The sequence below is a fragment of the Prionailurus bengalensis genome, chromosome E2 (assembly GCF_016509475.1).
Source record: "Prionailurus bengalensis isolate Pbe53 chromosome E2, Fcat_Pben_1.1_paternal_pri, whole genome shotgun sequence".
NCBI lineage: Eukaryota > Metazoa > Chordata > Mammalia > Carnivora > Felidae > Prionailurus > Prionailurus bengalensis.
In genome coordinates, this window is record NC_057352.1 from 10,349,260 (window position 1) to 10,364,348 (window position 15,089).

Genomic DNA, 15,089 nt, shown 5'->3' on the forward strand with positions numbered 1-15,089 from the left:
TAGGGGCAGGCCGCACCTGGGCTCACCAGGGTCTGGAGCTAGGTGCTCTGCTCCGTGGGTCTCTCCGGGGTGGGGACTGAGGAATCTCAGCCTCTCTGGAGTGGCCTGGGGACTCACATCAGGGTCCCTTGAAGCCGGAGGCTCCCAGCCCTGGATCCCTGGTGGCCAACTAAAGGCACTGGAAGGCTGGAACTTCCAGACCTGGGGGCCAGGGCACTGGGAAGAGGCCCCCTGCAACGCTGTGAGGTCCTGGGTCACCTGGGCAGGTGTTTGGGAGGAAGGTGTCTGAGACACTTGGGGCTTAGACTCCCGGGTCATTGGCATTGTGAGGCCTGGTACCCTGGTGTGGGGGAGGGGGGCTGGGGGGGGGGTGAGTGCCAGGGAGTACAGAGGGCAGCTGTGGGGTCAGATGTCTGGGTCTTGGGAGATGACCAAGCTGGACCCTGGGGGAAAAGGACTCAGAGGGGAGGGAAACGATTGGTCTGCACCCTGGGTCTGAGCTGGTGGTCATCTGGATGAGTTAGACACCTGAGGGTCTGGTGCCTGTTGGGGGGAGGGGTCTTCCAGTACCACTACGGAAGCCCCGGAGGCCCAGGGGCTCTAAGGCATCTCAGGGCCTGAGGTCCAAAGGCCTGAGTCCCTGTTTGGGAGGGGAGCTGGGATGCTGTGTCCTAACTTTCACAGCATCAGGCAGGCCTGGAGTCCCCTTTCGGGGGCACCCTCAGCCCTTGTTTCCTGGGGCTAGGAAACTAACATCCCCTGGGGTGAAGGGGCTCATATCTTTGATGTCACCGAGGGCATGGGCATGCCTGGGTCCTTTGGAGAGGGCGGAGGTGGTGGTGGTGGGGGGCACTCCTGTCTTTACGGGATCAGGACGCTGGGTCCTTTTCGGAGGAACAGGGAATCCTCAGCTTCAAGATGCCTGACTCCGGTTTGGGGGGTGGGTGGCGGAGGACAAACAGCCCCTGCCTTCGTGGGGTCAGGGCGCCCAGGTCTCCTCTGGGAGGGGAACGCGTGGTCCCTGTTTTCACAAGGCCAACTCCTGCGTACCTTCCCGGCGGGGTGGAGGGACGGGATGCGCGGCCCCTGTTTCCAGCCCATCCCGCGTGCCCATCCTCGCCCGAGAGTGCGGGGCGGGGTGGAGGGGGAGGGGATGGGACGGTGCCCAGCCCGGGCCTCACCCCAGCCCGGCCGCAGGCTTGCAGGCCGTGCGCCCAGCAGCTCCCCGGGGCCCGGCTCCCCGCCCCCCGCGCCGAGGGCTCCCCCGGATCCGGGCGGGCGGGCGCGGCGGCGGCCAATGAGCTCGCTCGCCGTCTCCGGGAGCCGGGCCGGCTCTGCCCGCCTGGCATTGGGCACGCGGTGGGCAGCGGCGGGCGGGGCCTGGGGGGTCCTCGCGCCTGGTTGGGCCAGGCTTGTTGCTGGGTAACGGGGCGGCGAGTTTCCCCTGGCAACGGCGGCGGGTACCGCTCACTGGCTGGCCGGGAAGGAGGGGGGGCGCGGGCGCAGGCAGGCCCCGCAGACCCCAGCAACAGCGCGCGGCCCCCGCCCCGCCGCGGAGCGGTAACCTTCACACGCGCCGGCCGCTCGGACCCTGCGGACACCGGCGCCCCCGCCCAGCCCCCACCCGGCTCCGGTCCAGCCTCCGGGCCTGGGAGGCCGGCTGCACCCGGGAACCCAGGAGGCCCCCCCCTCCTCCCCACCGTGGAAGGCCAGGACTCAGCCCCTGCAGTGAAAAGTTAAGTCCTTCCCAACTCCCTCTCCCCTAGCTGAGAAATCTACTTACCCAGCACGGCATACAAGATCCTGGGGAAGGTAGTGGGTCTGCAGTAAACCAGCGGGGCCATTTATTTTATCTATTTTCTTTAACCAGTATTTCCCACGGAAGCGACCACGGCGGGGGCTGGGGGGGGGGGAGCCCCGTCTAAGTGCGCTACAAACAGAAACCCATGCAATGCCCACATTGCATTTTGGGTCCCATGGTGACCCTCTTTGCACAGAGGAGGAATCAGAGAGAGGAAGCTACTTTCTCAAGGTCATCATTTGAACCCAGGCGGCCCGACTCCAGAGTCTGGGGGCTTTATCACTTCACTGTGCTGAATGTCCCTTCGAGAGGCCTTCTTATGCGCAGCTTTTTTTTTTTTTTAATCGTTTTTATTTTTTAAGTAATCTCTATGCCCAACGGTGAGGCTCGAACTCAGGCCCCCGGGGACCGAGAGTCACCTGCTCTACCCACGGAGCCAGCCAGATGTCCTGAGGCATTCATATTCAAGATGAGAAACCGTGCAGGTCAAGCAAAGCACATCAGTGGCTGGCCTGTGGACCACTGGTCTGAGACCCCTGCCCCAACCTGAGAGTCTTAGCTTGAGATCCTTGTTTGGGATTCTCAGAGTCAATGGACTCCCACACTGGCAGTATTAATGATGGGTCACATGTATCATTCATCACCCACTAGGCCCCAGAGCTTTATTTTTTTTTTTATTTTTATTTTCTTACATTTATTTATTTTTGAGAGAGAGAGAGACAGAGCACAAGTGGGGGGAGGGGCAGAGAGAGAGAAAGAGACACACAGAATCTGAAGCAGGTTCCAGGCTCTGAGCTGACGGCACAGAGCCCGACGCGGGGCTCGAACTCACAGACTGTGAGATCATGTCCTGAGCCGAAGTCGGACGCTTAACCGACTGAGACACCCAGGCGCCACCCCCCCCCTTTTTTTTTTTCTTTTTCTTTTGGCCTTCTTACTCTTCAAAATCCTATGAGGCGGGGGCCTGTGCTGTCCCAACTCAAAGATGAGGAAATTGAGGCTCAGAGACCAGACCACAGGCCCAGGGCCACACTGCTAACAGGTGGGCAGAGCCGGGGATCCTAACTCAGGCCTCCATTCTCTTTGGTGAGCTCTGCAAATAAGCTCGGTGGGGAGGAGCCACAGCTTTGGGGATCCTGACTGATTTCCCTGAGCCAGCGGCTCTCAGACAGGGGTGATTGTGCCTCCCAGGCGATATTTGGCAATATTTGAAAACATCTGGTGATTGTCACAAAGGGTGGGGTGCTCTAGCGTCTAGTGGGTAGGGGTCAGGGAGGTCGCTGAGGGCCCTACAAATCACGTGACAGCCTCCATGATAAGGAATCCTATTTGGCCCCAGAGAGGAGGTGGAGAAACCCTGGTCGTGCCAAGCCTGTCCCCTGTCGACCACCCCACCCCTGAGCCCTCTCATGTTCTCTCCTTCTGATCCCTCCCTCAGTCTCTGACTTTCTCCACTTCCCTGAGCTGAGTCTTCCTGTCTCTCTCTGTCAGTATCTCTCTCCGTCTGTATCTCTGTTTCTCTATCAGAGGTGTGGGTGACTCCTCCCATCTTAAGAGACCCTTGTCCCTCCCCCACACTCCACCCCCCCCCCAAAAAAAAATAGACCCTTGTCTCCTATCCAGGGGAGCAGGGACCAGAGGCAGGATTGGAAGGAGGCCCAGAATGCTCTTCCAGGAATTTAGAAGACAGAGTCCCTTGGTCCCTCAGGAGACCAGGTAGAGGTGGAGGTGGGTGTGGCCTTCTCCTTCCCTGGGCCCCTAGGATAGGGGGCTCTCAAAAAGGCAGCCCTCCGAGCCAGTCACAAACTTTAGTTTTCTTTGCCCACGCAGTTTGTTATGCCTCTAGAAGGAAAACACCTGCTCCACTTAGCCACAGTCCTCACTACTCCCTGTTGCCTTACACTGGAGGCACTTCTCTCACTTATCTAACAATGGCTCTTGAGGTTGAGACCCCTGGTCCGGGGTGATAGGATGCCAGCATTTGGGACAGGATCTGGACTAGACAATGGGAAGGATCTTAACAGGTGACCATGTTGATGGCCTGGTAAACTCTTGGCTCACACCTCTCTCCCCACCAATCGTCACACTCGGTTTTTTTGTTTTGTTTTGTTTTGTTTTCTAACATTCCAACACATCTGGCTTCCTGGTGTCCAGTCTTAGATGAGGCAGCTGGAGGGGACAGATCTGTAAGTAAGGATAGACTGTGAGCTAGCCCAGGGCTGGGTTTGCCAGGCACAGTGCAAACACGGACAATAATTAGTATTACTAGTGATAAGAGCTAACATTTATGAGGTGCTCACTATGTGTCAGACGCTGCACTCACTTGACTCCCATGCATGATCTCATTTCATAAAGGTCTAAAGCAGCGTTTCTCAAACACCTTTAAACTTGGTTTATGGTCAGAAACACACACTCTTTGTGACCTGGTATGTATTCCGGATGTATAAAGAAATTTTTCACAAAGCAACATTTTCCTTTGACTTCACGATAGTTTTATTTATTTATTTATTTTTTTCAACGTTTATTTATTTTTGGGACAGAGAGAGACAGAGCATGAACGGGGGAGGGGCAGAGAGAGAGGGAGACACAGAATCGGAAACAGTCTCCAGGCTCTGAGCCATCAGCCCTGAGCCTGACGCGGGGCTTGAACTCACGGAGCGCGAGATCGTGACCTGGCTGAAGTCGGACGCTTAACCGACTGCGCCACCCAGGCACCCCATTCATGATAGTTTTAAATGATATTCTTTTTCTTTTCTTTCTTTCTTTTTTTTTTTTTTTTTAAGTCTGGTCATGAGCCACTCAAGTCACAAGTCAAGGGATTGGCTATAAAGGGGCACCAGGGGAGTATTTGGGGTGATAGAAATGTTCCGGAACTTGGGGTGCCTGGGCGGCTCAGTGGGTTAAACATCCGACTCTTGGTTTGGTCATGATCTGACAGTTTGTGAGTTCGAACCCCCAGCATTGGGCTCTGCGCTGATGTGTAGAGCCCGCTTGGGATTCTCTCTCTCTTCCTCTCTCTCCGCCCCTCCTCTACTCGTGCTCTCTCTCCTCTCTCAAAATAAATAAACTTTAAAAAATGGAAAAAAAGAAATGTTCTGAATCTTGATTGCGGTGGTGCACGCACATTTACACAGAGCATGCATTAGTCACAACTCACCAAACCTTACACCTAAACGAGTGAAGTTAATTACATATAAATACAGCTCAATAAAGTTCAGTAAAAACAAGACCCACAAAAGTGATTTCACAATCCATGGTTTGCTCATGATCCACAGTTTGAAAAACACTGGAAGGGAGAAAGAAAAGGGAAACGAATGAAGGAAGGAAGGGAAGGAAGGCTGAATTAGTCCCCAGTATTTATTTATTTAGTGAGTAAGCTCTACACCCAATGTGGGGCCTGAATTCATGATCTGGAGCTTAAGAGTTGCTTGCCCTTCGGACTGAGCCAGCCAGGCACCCCCCCCCCCCAACTCCCCAATATCTCAAGTCAGGAGATTTCACAGGAGATGTGCATTTCCTGTTTCTCTTGGGAAATGGAGGGACCTGGCCCCCGGGGGAACCACATTTGAGAACCTGGAGAAGCCCACCTTTGCTCCGGTCTGGCATCCTTCTCAGTCAGCCCAGTGCTGGGCACTCAGAGGCCACTGGCCCTGAGTGGGGGGGACATAGAGGGAACTGAAGGTGTACAGGAGACCGAGCTCCGGAGCCCTTGGCGGGAGGCGGGGGGGGGGGGGGGGGGGCGGGGAAGGATAGAGGGTCACCAAGTCCAAGAGAGGGCAAGAATGACAAAGAGAAACTGAGAAAGGGAAGTGAAAGCCAGAAGGCAGGGGTGTACCTCAGTGCAGGGGCTGCCCGGGCATGTCCCCGTCAGGTGCCTGGGGCTTCCTTCTTCCCTGGGTGCCCCGTCAGATTTGTGGCAAGTGTGGCTAGGTGTGCATGCTCCAGAGTGTGTCCTGTCAGTGGGCCAGTTACCGGGAACCTTTTACAGGTGTGACTTTGTGACCGTATCGGGGGTCAATTTTTGTTGATGTCTAACTCGATCTGTGTCTGTGAAAGTCCATTTCTGACAGTTTTAACGTGCCAGCTGTGAATTGGTGTGGGCGTGTTTGCGTGTGTCCCTGTAGGAGTGGGAGTGTCACCTAGATCGCGCTGTGTGTCCAGGTGTCCCTGTGACAGGTGTGTGTGTGTATGTCCCGCTGCGCCTATCAGGAAGCGTGCGTGTGTCCTGAGAAGCTCTCAGCCTGTGAGTGTGTGTGTGTGTTGTGGGTGCCTGTTCCGTGGGGACGTCTGTGAACACAGTTTGTGGGTCTGGATGCGCTCATCAGTGCGGGTGCTTGTGCAACACACCCCCCGCCATGGTGTCGGTCTGCGTGTGCCTGTGACCCTCTCGTCCAGCCGGACTATGCGTTTGTGCCTGGGTGCGGGAGTGTGTGTGCCCCGGTGTGGGAGTCTGCACATCCACGCCCCCGCCCGGGGTGTGCGTCTGTGCGTGGCCGTGTGCCTGCGAGTCGGCGTGTCCCCGTGGCCCTGTCAGCACGTGACTTTGTGTACCCCGGAGCGCCAGTCGGTCAGCCTGCGTACACGTCTCCGGGCGCGTGTGTCTGTGGGTCTCAGTCAGTGTGTCAGTGTGTCAGCGTGGGTGTCCGGCTGTCCCGCTGTCTGGGCGGGGCCCCCGTCCGCGCGCCTCGGTCCCCCTCTCCCCGGGGCCAGGCACTGCCCCGCCCCCGGCTGCAGGGAAACCCCCGCGCGGAGGTAGGGGGCGCGGCGCGCGCCTGCAAGTCCCGACTTGTCCGCGGCGGGCGGGCGGGCGGGCGGGGCCGTGGCGTCACGCGGGGGCGGGGCGTGGGACCCGCCGGGCGGGGGCGGGGGCGGGGCGGGGCGGGGCGGGGCGGCAGCCGAGCGGGCCGGGGATCCGCCGGGCGGCCTGAGACGCGGCGCGAGCCACATGCGAGCGGGCGCCCGGCGGCGGCGGCGGCAGCAAAATCGGCAGCGGCGGCCACGACGCGGACGCGCCTGCAGCCGGAGCAGGAGCAGCGGCAGCCACAGCCACAGCAGCCGCCACTGCAGTTAGAGCAGCAGTAGCAGCGGCCGCAGCAGCAGCAGCAGCAGCAGCAGCAGCCGTCGCAGCGAGCGGCGCTCGGCGGGCGCGCCCTCTTGAAGGAAGCCGCCCGCCCCCCCATCGCCGCCCCCTCCGGCGTGTTCATGCCCCCGGGGTGAGTGTGCGCACCCCGAGTCCTCGCTGGCCGCGATGGGCCAGGCCGGGTGGGCTCCCTGGAGGAGGTGGCAGGAGTGCGCTGGGAGAGCAGTGGGGGCGCGCTGCATCCCCACAGCGTGCCTCCCTCTCTCCCCGCCCTCCACCCCACCAGCGACCCTGGGCTGGGGTCGCTGGGCGGGAGGCGCTAAGGGTCCGGGAGCGCAGGTGCCTCAGCGGTCTGGCGGGTTTGTTTACAAACAATGGGGTGCGGGCTCGGCAGCGCCCCCTGGCGGCCAGTGCGGGCCCGGGGAAGTGAGTCGACCCCGACTGCCCCGGCCCCCGCAGTCCGGGAGGGGCGGGCGGGGGGGGGGGGGCCCGGCTTGTCGGGGCGGCCACACCCCAGGCGCGCGCCCGCTGGGGGCGGCGACAGGGGGCGGCACGCGGGCCGTGGAGTCTGCGGCTCCTACGGGCGGGGGCTGCGCCCCAGCAACAGCCGGTTATTGGCCCCGCGCTCGCCTGGCGGGCGGGGCGGGCGCACGTGGCGGCGGCGGGGTGGGGGGGGGTGCTGTGACAGCTGAGGGGGGAGTCTGGGCCCGCCGTGGGAGCGCGCGTGTGCGGGGTTGTGGATCTGCAGGTGTCTCGCCTGGGTGTGTGCGTGTGCCTGTCTCCGAGTTTGTGCTGGGGTCTGCTGGGAGTGGCGGTGCCAGTCCAGGGGAGTGTTGGGGCTGTGGCCCGTCGCCGTGGGCGCTGGAGTCCCCGTGTGCATTCATGTATGCGAGGCTCTGTCTGTGTGTGCCCTGCCGGAGGGGTGGGTGTTGTTTATGTGTGCTGTACCTGGGGTGGGGGGGGTCTCGGTGAGAGTTGTGTGTGTGCGCGCGCGCGCTGTGTGGGGGTGACTCCGTGGGTCTGTGTCGCCTGCGCGTGCCACGGCGGGTGGACGGAGTGTTTGTGTGCTGCGAGAGTGAGCTGTGTTTGTGGCTCCGTCTGTGTGTGGCTTGCCCCATGTGCTGGGCTTGCGTCCACGGTGTGGACTGTCTGTGACTGTGTGTGTGTGCATCTCCAGGGCATGTGTCTCAGCTAAGCGTTTGTGACGGTGCGCGTGCTGAATGCGACGTCTGTGTGCTGTCCAGGCGCGTGTGTGAGTTCTCTCGGTGTCTGTGTTCTGTCCAGGTGCGTGTGCGCGCGCGCGCGCGCGCGCGCGCGCGCTGGGTCTGAGGGGCTTCTCTCTGTGATCGGCTGGCTCATGTGTGTCATGTGGGCTGCGTGTGTAGTGTTTATGTCGGTCACGTGAGACCAGTGTTTTCTGTGGGTGCTTTAGGTGTGCGTTGCCAGGGCTGTGTGGGATTAGAGTTAGCCGCGGTGTGTGCGTGTGTGTCCGGGGCTGACAGTTGGCGGAGGAGGGTGAGTTGATGTCTGCTCGCCTGCATCCGTGGGTCGTGGCCGTGGCCCGGCGTGTGTGGTGACGCATCTGGGTCCGGTGACCTGTGCCTGTGGGGGCCCGACGTACATGGGTCCTGGGGGCCGAGAGTTGGTGACAAGGGGGCGTGTTTCGGTCCTGTTGGTCTGCATGTGGCCGTGGATGTGTTTCATGTTGATGGGCGCGTAGGTCTTACCTCTTGGGTGTGCGGGGGGGAGGGGCGTGTGTGTTTGCAAAGTCTGGCAGTGCCTATTCAGTGTGTTTCCGTGTTTGCGATGGCTGCGTTGCGTGTGTGTGTCCACGGGCATATCAACAGTGGGTCAGCATGTGAGATTCTGGCGGTGTGTGTGTGTGTGTGTGTGTGTGTGTACACGGGGATGGAGGGGACGGGTCGCGCCAGCCAGTATGCGTTGTGTGTCTACGCCTTCGGACGGTCTGAGTGTCTGTATGTCCACGTTGTGGCCACCGTGGGCGCGTCCCGCACTGGGTAGCAGTGTCGGAGACTGGAACCATCTCGGTGTTTCTGTGCAAGTGGGAGATGAGGGGGGAGGAGGTCAGGCTGGCCAGTCCTGAGTGAGTCCTTATCTGTGTGCCGTGGGCCTTTCGCACCCATCCGTGGTCTCTTCCATTTGGGTCCTGCATGAGTCCCTGTGTGTGCCCATCACTGTGTTCCGGAAGTTAGCCCCACCAGGCCATGTCCCCCCCCCCCTCCCCCCCGGACTCCCAGGCTGGGTGAGTTTGTGTTGTGAGGCTGTCAGCTCTCATACACACACACACACACACACACACACACACACACCTGACAGACCCCTCCATCTGGGTCCCGCGTGAGCCCTTGGACTTGCTGTGCCTCCATCCTGTACCTCCTTGTCCCTCATGTGTGCCCATCACCATGTGCGGGGGAGGCTGTCCCCACCGGCCAGGTGCCCTGCATCAGATCCTCGGTGGGTGTGTGTCTTGTGGGGCCATCACGCACACTTACAGTCCCCCATCCGGGGCCCTGTGTTCTGTGGGAGCCATCCTTGGGCTTCCCTGCCCCCCCAAGTGTGCTGATGGCCGCGTGCAGGAGAGGGGGTGTCCCGTGTCCCCCAGGTAGGGTGTGTGTATTGTGGGGCCCTGGTGCCCTCTGCACTTCCCCGCTGACCGCACCCCTCTCCCCCTGTCCTGCAGGCCCCAGGGAGCGCCATGGCCCGAGCACGCCAGGAGGGCAGCTCCCCGGAGCCCGTAGAGGGCCTGGCCCGCGACGGCCCGCGCCCTTTTCCCCTCAGCCGCCTGGTGCCCTCGGCCGTGTCCTGCGGCCTCTGCGAGCCCGGCCTGCCCGCCGCCCCCGCCGCCCCCGCCCTGCTGCCCGCCGCCTACCTCTGCGCCCCCACCGCCCCGCCCGCCGTCACCGCCGCCCTGGGGGGCCCCCGCTGGCCTGGGGGTCCCCGCAGCCGGCCCCGAGGTCCGCGCCCCGACGGTGAGTGCCGCCCCACAACTGGCGCCCCGGGATGCTGGGAGCCGGGAAACAGACACTGAGGGACTGGAGAAGTGGGAGCGAGTGGGGGGAGGCGGCGAGCCGGCCGGGCCACAGGGAGGGTGTGGCCAGTGTGGTCTTTGTGTTGCAAGAAGCAGGAAGAAGGAGTGGGAGGCTGGGGGTGGGGGGGGGGGAAGGGGGGAGGCCGAGTGGGAAGTCCCTCCTGGAATCTGACTGCAGTCCCCGAGTTGCAGCCCACGGCCTTTTCCGGGCCTGGGGCAGCAGCTGTTTCCCAGCACCGCCCCCCCCCCCCCCCCCCCCCAGTCTGGGTCTCCTTAACCTCCCAGAGGACCGTGATTGGGGAGAGTGTGGGCAGAGCGAGAGGACTGTCACTTCAGGACTTAGGGGAGGGTGGCCTTTTGCCTTCATCTGCATCTCCGGCCAGGGCCGCCCCTCTCCGCAGTCCGGGTGGAGAGAGGAGAGGGGGAGGGGCCATTGTGCGGGGAAAGTGGGGGTGGGGGAGGCAGGAGTGGGAAAGTGAGTCTTGGGAAAGGAAGGGTTAAAGGTCCCCTGCCGGATGGGCTGTTAACCCTGTGGTGCCCTGCTCGCCCCATCCCGGGGAGCACACTCGGTGGCAGGGAAGACGCTCCTGGCTTCTCTCTCCACCCCAACCCCCGCACCCTGTGCCTGAAGCCCAGGGAGGTCAGGGGAGAGAAAACTTCCCCGGCTGAGTTCCCCGGCAGCGGGGGCAAGAGGGGACCCGGTTTCAAGCCCACAGTCACAGGTGTGGAAACTGAGGCCCCGATCTTAGGCCTTAGAGATCCCTCACACCGGGACCTGGTGTGGCAAGGAGGGAGGAAGAGACTTCGGGGCTGCTCAGAAGGGGGTGAGGCAGGAAGGCATCTCCCGAATCCCAGCCCCCCCCCCCCCAGGCCCGAGCTCGGAGGCAGCCAGTCTGGCCTTCTGGTCTCCATGCCCCTGCCACATCCGGGGGGTGTGGCTTCACTGTGGTTGGACACGAGAGGGCAGGAGACCTGAGGCTTGTGACTGGGTGTAGTCAGTCGCCTTATCCCTATGTGACCTTGGGCCACTTCTTAGGGTGGGCCTTAGTTTCCCCGTCTGGTAAATGGAACAGGCAAAATTTGGTCCCGTTTTGGAAGAGTTAGGTCGGATGAGAGGAAGGACTTCCAGACTAACGTGGGTAGTGGGGGTGGTAGCTGGCTAGACAGGTGGCCCCCAGAGAGGCCTCCTCCGGGCCTCTTCTTGCTTCCTGATACCTGGGGAGTAGAAGCTGAGAAACCTGACTTTAGGAGGGGAAAACAGAATTGCTAGAAATGAGGCGGGGAGTAGAAAGGAAACCAGGAGGCTGGAAAAGGGAGAAGCGGGCCCTGGCTAATTGGTCCCTCGGGAACACCTCAGGGCCTAGAGGGGTGGTGGGTGCTGATCACGCCCCCCCCCCCCCACCCCGGCTTTCCCCAGGTCCTCAGCCCTCACTCTCGCCGGCAGAGCAGCACCTGGAATCGCCGGTGCCCAGCGCCCCGGGGGCCCTGGCGGGCGGCCCCACCCAGGCAGCCCCGGGAGTCCGGGGGGAGGAGGAGCAGTGGGCCCGGGAGATCGGGGCCCAGCTGCGGCGGATGGCGGACGACCTCAACGCGCTGTACGAGCGGCGGGTGAGTGCTGGGGGAGGGGTAGACGGCAGGTGGGACTTCCCGCCCGGGAGGGGGCTGCGGGCCGCCCCGCCAGATGTGCGGCAGCTGCCGCCCGGCGCGGCGGGGTCGCGCCGGGGACAGGCAGGTGGGAGGGGCGGCGGGCCCGCGGACCTGCCGAAGGGCCCGCGCCGCGGCGGGCACAGCCCGGGCAGGGGCCCGGACCGCCTCGAGCGCCGCGGCGCGCCCGTGGCCCGCGGCCGCGGGGACTGAGGGCGGCGCTCGGTGGAGCGGCTCATATATCCCGGGCTATTTATAGCCGGTGAGTCAGCAGCGGCGGCGCGGCCGCGCCCGCCCCTCCCACCCGCCGGCGCGCGGCCGGCAGCGCGTCACCCAGCTTCCCGGGCGGCGGGGGGCGGGCCCTGGAGCCCCGCCCCGCGGGACGCCCCGCCCCCAAGCCCACACCTCGGCCTCTAAAACAAAATCTGTGAAGCCTGCAGCGGAGAACAGAGAATAACAAATATCAGCGCGCCCACCACCCGGCTCTGTCCAATCCGAACATTACACCCGCACGGCTTGCTTATTGAAAGAAAAACAAAACCCGGATGTTGTGAAGCCCCTTGTTCCCTTCCCTTGACCCTCTTCTCCTCCTTTCCGAAGGAAACCTCTCAAGTTGGCTTGTCCCCTGGCCCCCCCGGGTGCTGATTCTTTCACTACATATTTATCAGGCCACAGACAGTGCTTAGGTTGGTAGGATGCTTTTTGGCTTAATGTACACGACATGGTGTGTTCCTCTCCAAACTTTCCCCCTCCCTGTATCGTGCTTTGAGATTGAGCCATGGGGGCAAAGAAGCTTTTAGCTCATACATTTTCGCTGCTGTGTAGCATTCTATCGGATCGTATAGTATCCTTGTTCATTTTCTCACTGGTGGATATTTAGGATTTTAAAAAATGCTTCAAATGTTACTGGCTTTTTTTGTTGCTTGTTTTTTTGGCGGTGCTGGTGGTGCTGGTGGTGTTTTTGGTGTCTTCCAAACGATGCCCATCTCTGGTGCACTTGTGTGTACCCCCAGGGTAGATCCTCGGGTGCTGCGCACCCCCCCCCCCCCCGGCTTTACTAGATGATTGCCAGCTTGCTCACAGAGATGTCTGTGCCAGGTGGCCCTGTAGCAGTGTGCCATTGGTAGGCTTTGTAGCTAATGTCATTCTGACGTGCCCCCTTTGCTACCTCCTGGCTGAAGGAGGGAGTAATGAGGGGGCAGGGGCTGGTACAAGGCATCCCACACCCTGGCACCCACTAGGATCATTAGGATGGCTTATCTGACCTTGTCCTCAGCTGTAAGATGGCTTTCTCCTCTCTTCATGGGGCTGAGACTAGGTGGGCCCTGCTTTTAAGCACAGGGCCCGGCCATGCACTCAGGATAGGAGCGGGAGAGTGCTACAGCTTACGTTTAATTTTTACCGGTGGGGACTCTTTTCTTGTATCTAGTATCTTTTGTTCTCGCTTTGTTAGCAATTTGGAACTGAGAGGGGCCTGGAGGCCACCCTAAGCCTTCATCCTGTCACTGGGGAGGAGGGCAGGGGTTAGCTTTGCCTGGATATGTTTCCACACAGCCTCCACACAGAACGTGAACTGTGGTTCTCAGTTCTTGTCCTTTTACAGATTGTTCTAGAATTGCTGAGACCGGGGCTCCTGGGCGGCTCAGTCAGTTGGGCGGCTGACTTTGGCTCAGGTCATGATCTCACAGCTCGTGAGTTCGAGCGCCACGTAGGGCTCTGTGCTGACAGCTCAGAGCCCGGAGCCTGCTTCGGATTCTGTGTCTCCCTCTCTCTGCCCCTCCTCCATTCACACTCTGTCTCTGTAACTGTCTGTCTCTCAAAAATAAATAAACATTAAAAAGAAAAATAGAATTGCTGAGACCGTGGGTTCCCTGCTCCCTTCTCTCCCACTTGCCAACCTTTGAGGGGAGGGCGGGACAGGCTGCCATCCAGACTCCCCTGCCGCCTCCCCCACCCCCAGCCTTGGCTGACTTTGGTGACTTTCTGGAAACTGGAGACGAGGGGCACCCCTGCTCCAAGCAAGCACTGTGCTGAGAGCATTCTGTCTTGTCTGCATCCTCTCCATCCTGTTCTGCTCTAGACGAGGATGCCATCGTCCCTTGAGGGACGACATGAGCCCAGGTGGTCGAGGAACTGGGACTTGGGCCCAATTAACGACAAGAGTACCTAGGCTCTGAGGGGTTGGTTCAGACTGTAGATCGCTCTTAGGACTGTACCCCCACCCCCGCTCGCTGCCCTTGGGCCTAACCACCCAACGCCCCTGCCACTAGCCCGCTCCAACTTCCTCTTCTCTCTCTCTCCCTAGAGACAAGAGGAGCAGCAGCGACACCGCCCCTCACCCTGGAGGGTCCTGTACAATCTCATCATGGGACTCCTGCCCTTACCCAGGGCCCGCGGGGCCCCGGAGATGGAGCCCAATTAGGTGCCTGCACCCGCCCGGTGGACGTCGGGGACTTGGGGGGCAGGACCCTCCCACCTCCTGATGCCCTGGCCAGCGCGGGGGACTTTTTCTGCACCATGTAGCATACCGGACTACCAGCCCTGCCTGTCCCAGGGGCGGGCCAGGGCAGCCACTCCAGCCCCAGCCCCGGCCTGGCCTGGGTGCACTGACGGAGATGTGGACTCCTGGGTCCCTGGCAGAGAAGCCAGGGGAGAGAGGGCTGACGGACTGAGCGTCTGAAGGCGGCGGTGACGGAGAGGGTGGGGACAGAGCCGCCCGCCTCTGCCGCCCACCACCATCTCAGGAAAGGCTGCTGGTGCTGGCTGCCCGTTCCAGCTGCAGGGGTGACACTGGGGGAGTCTCCCTCCCAGTGCTCCTTCACTTTGGGCCTGGCCTCAGGCCCCTGGTGCTTCCCCCCCTCCTCCTGGGGAGGGGGCCCGTGAAGAGCAAATGAGCCAAACGTGACCACTAGCCTCCTGGAGCCAGAGAACGGGGTGGGTCTGATTGGCTGCCCCAGCCCCAGCGCCCAGCCATCTTCCCTGAGCCAGCCGGCGGGTGGTGGGCATGCCTGCCTCACCTTCATCTGGGGGTGGCCAGGAGGGGCCCAGACTGTGAATCCTGTGCTCTGCCCGTGACCACCCCCCGCCCCCATCAATCCCATTGCATAGGTTTAGAGAGAGCACGTGTGACCACTGGCATTCATTGGGGGGGTGGGATATTTTGGCGGAAACCGCCCCAGCCTTAGTCCCCAGGGCGAAGCGCTGGGGGGAAGACAGGGGAGTCAGGGAGGGGGGGAAATCGCAGAAGAGGGAGGAGTCTGGGAGTGGGGAGGGATGGCCCAGCCTGTAAAATACTGTATATGCGCTGCTGTAGATACTGGAATGAATTTTCTGTACATGTTTGGTTAATTTTTTTTGTACATGATTTTTGTATGTTTCCTTTTCAATAAAATCAGATTGGAACAGTGAATGCTTTCTGCTTTCTTTCTCCCCTGCATGCTCTGGTTCAAGCCTCTGTGACCCCTATGTGGGAGGAGGTGGGAGAGGGGGTCCATGGAGCACATCGGTCTGTCTCG

At 61.3% G+C, this 15,089-nt stretch overlaps 1 protein-coding gene across 1 annotated transcript; it reads left to right on the forward strand.

The window, feature by feature from the left end:
- The first annotated feature begins 6,727 nt into the window (after nt 1–6,727).
- On the forward strand, nt 6,728–14,983 carry BBC3 (BCL2 binding component 3). The gene is made up of 4 exons (XM_043598578.1): nt 6,728–7,014; nt 9,583–9,871; nt 11,348–11,538; nt 13,880–14,983. The coding sequence occupies exons 2-4, from the start codon at nt 9,598–9,600 to the stop codon at nt 13,994–13,996; spliced, it is 582 nt and encodes a 193-aa protein (XP_043454513.1). The 5' UTR covers nt 6,728–7,014; nt 9,583–9,597; the 3' UTR covers nt 13,997–14,983.
- Nucleotides 14,984–15,089: the final 106 nt, after the last annotated feature.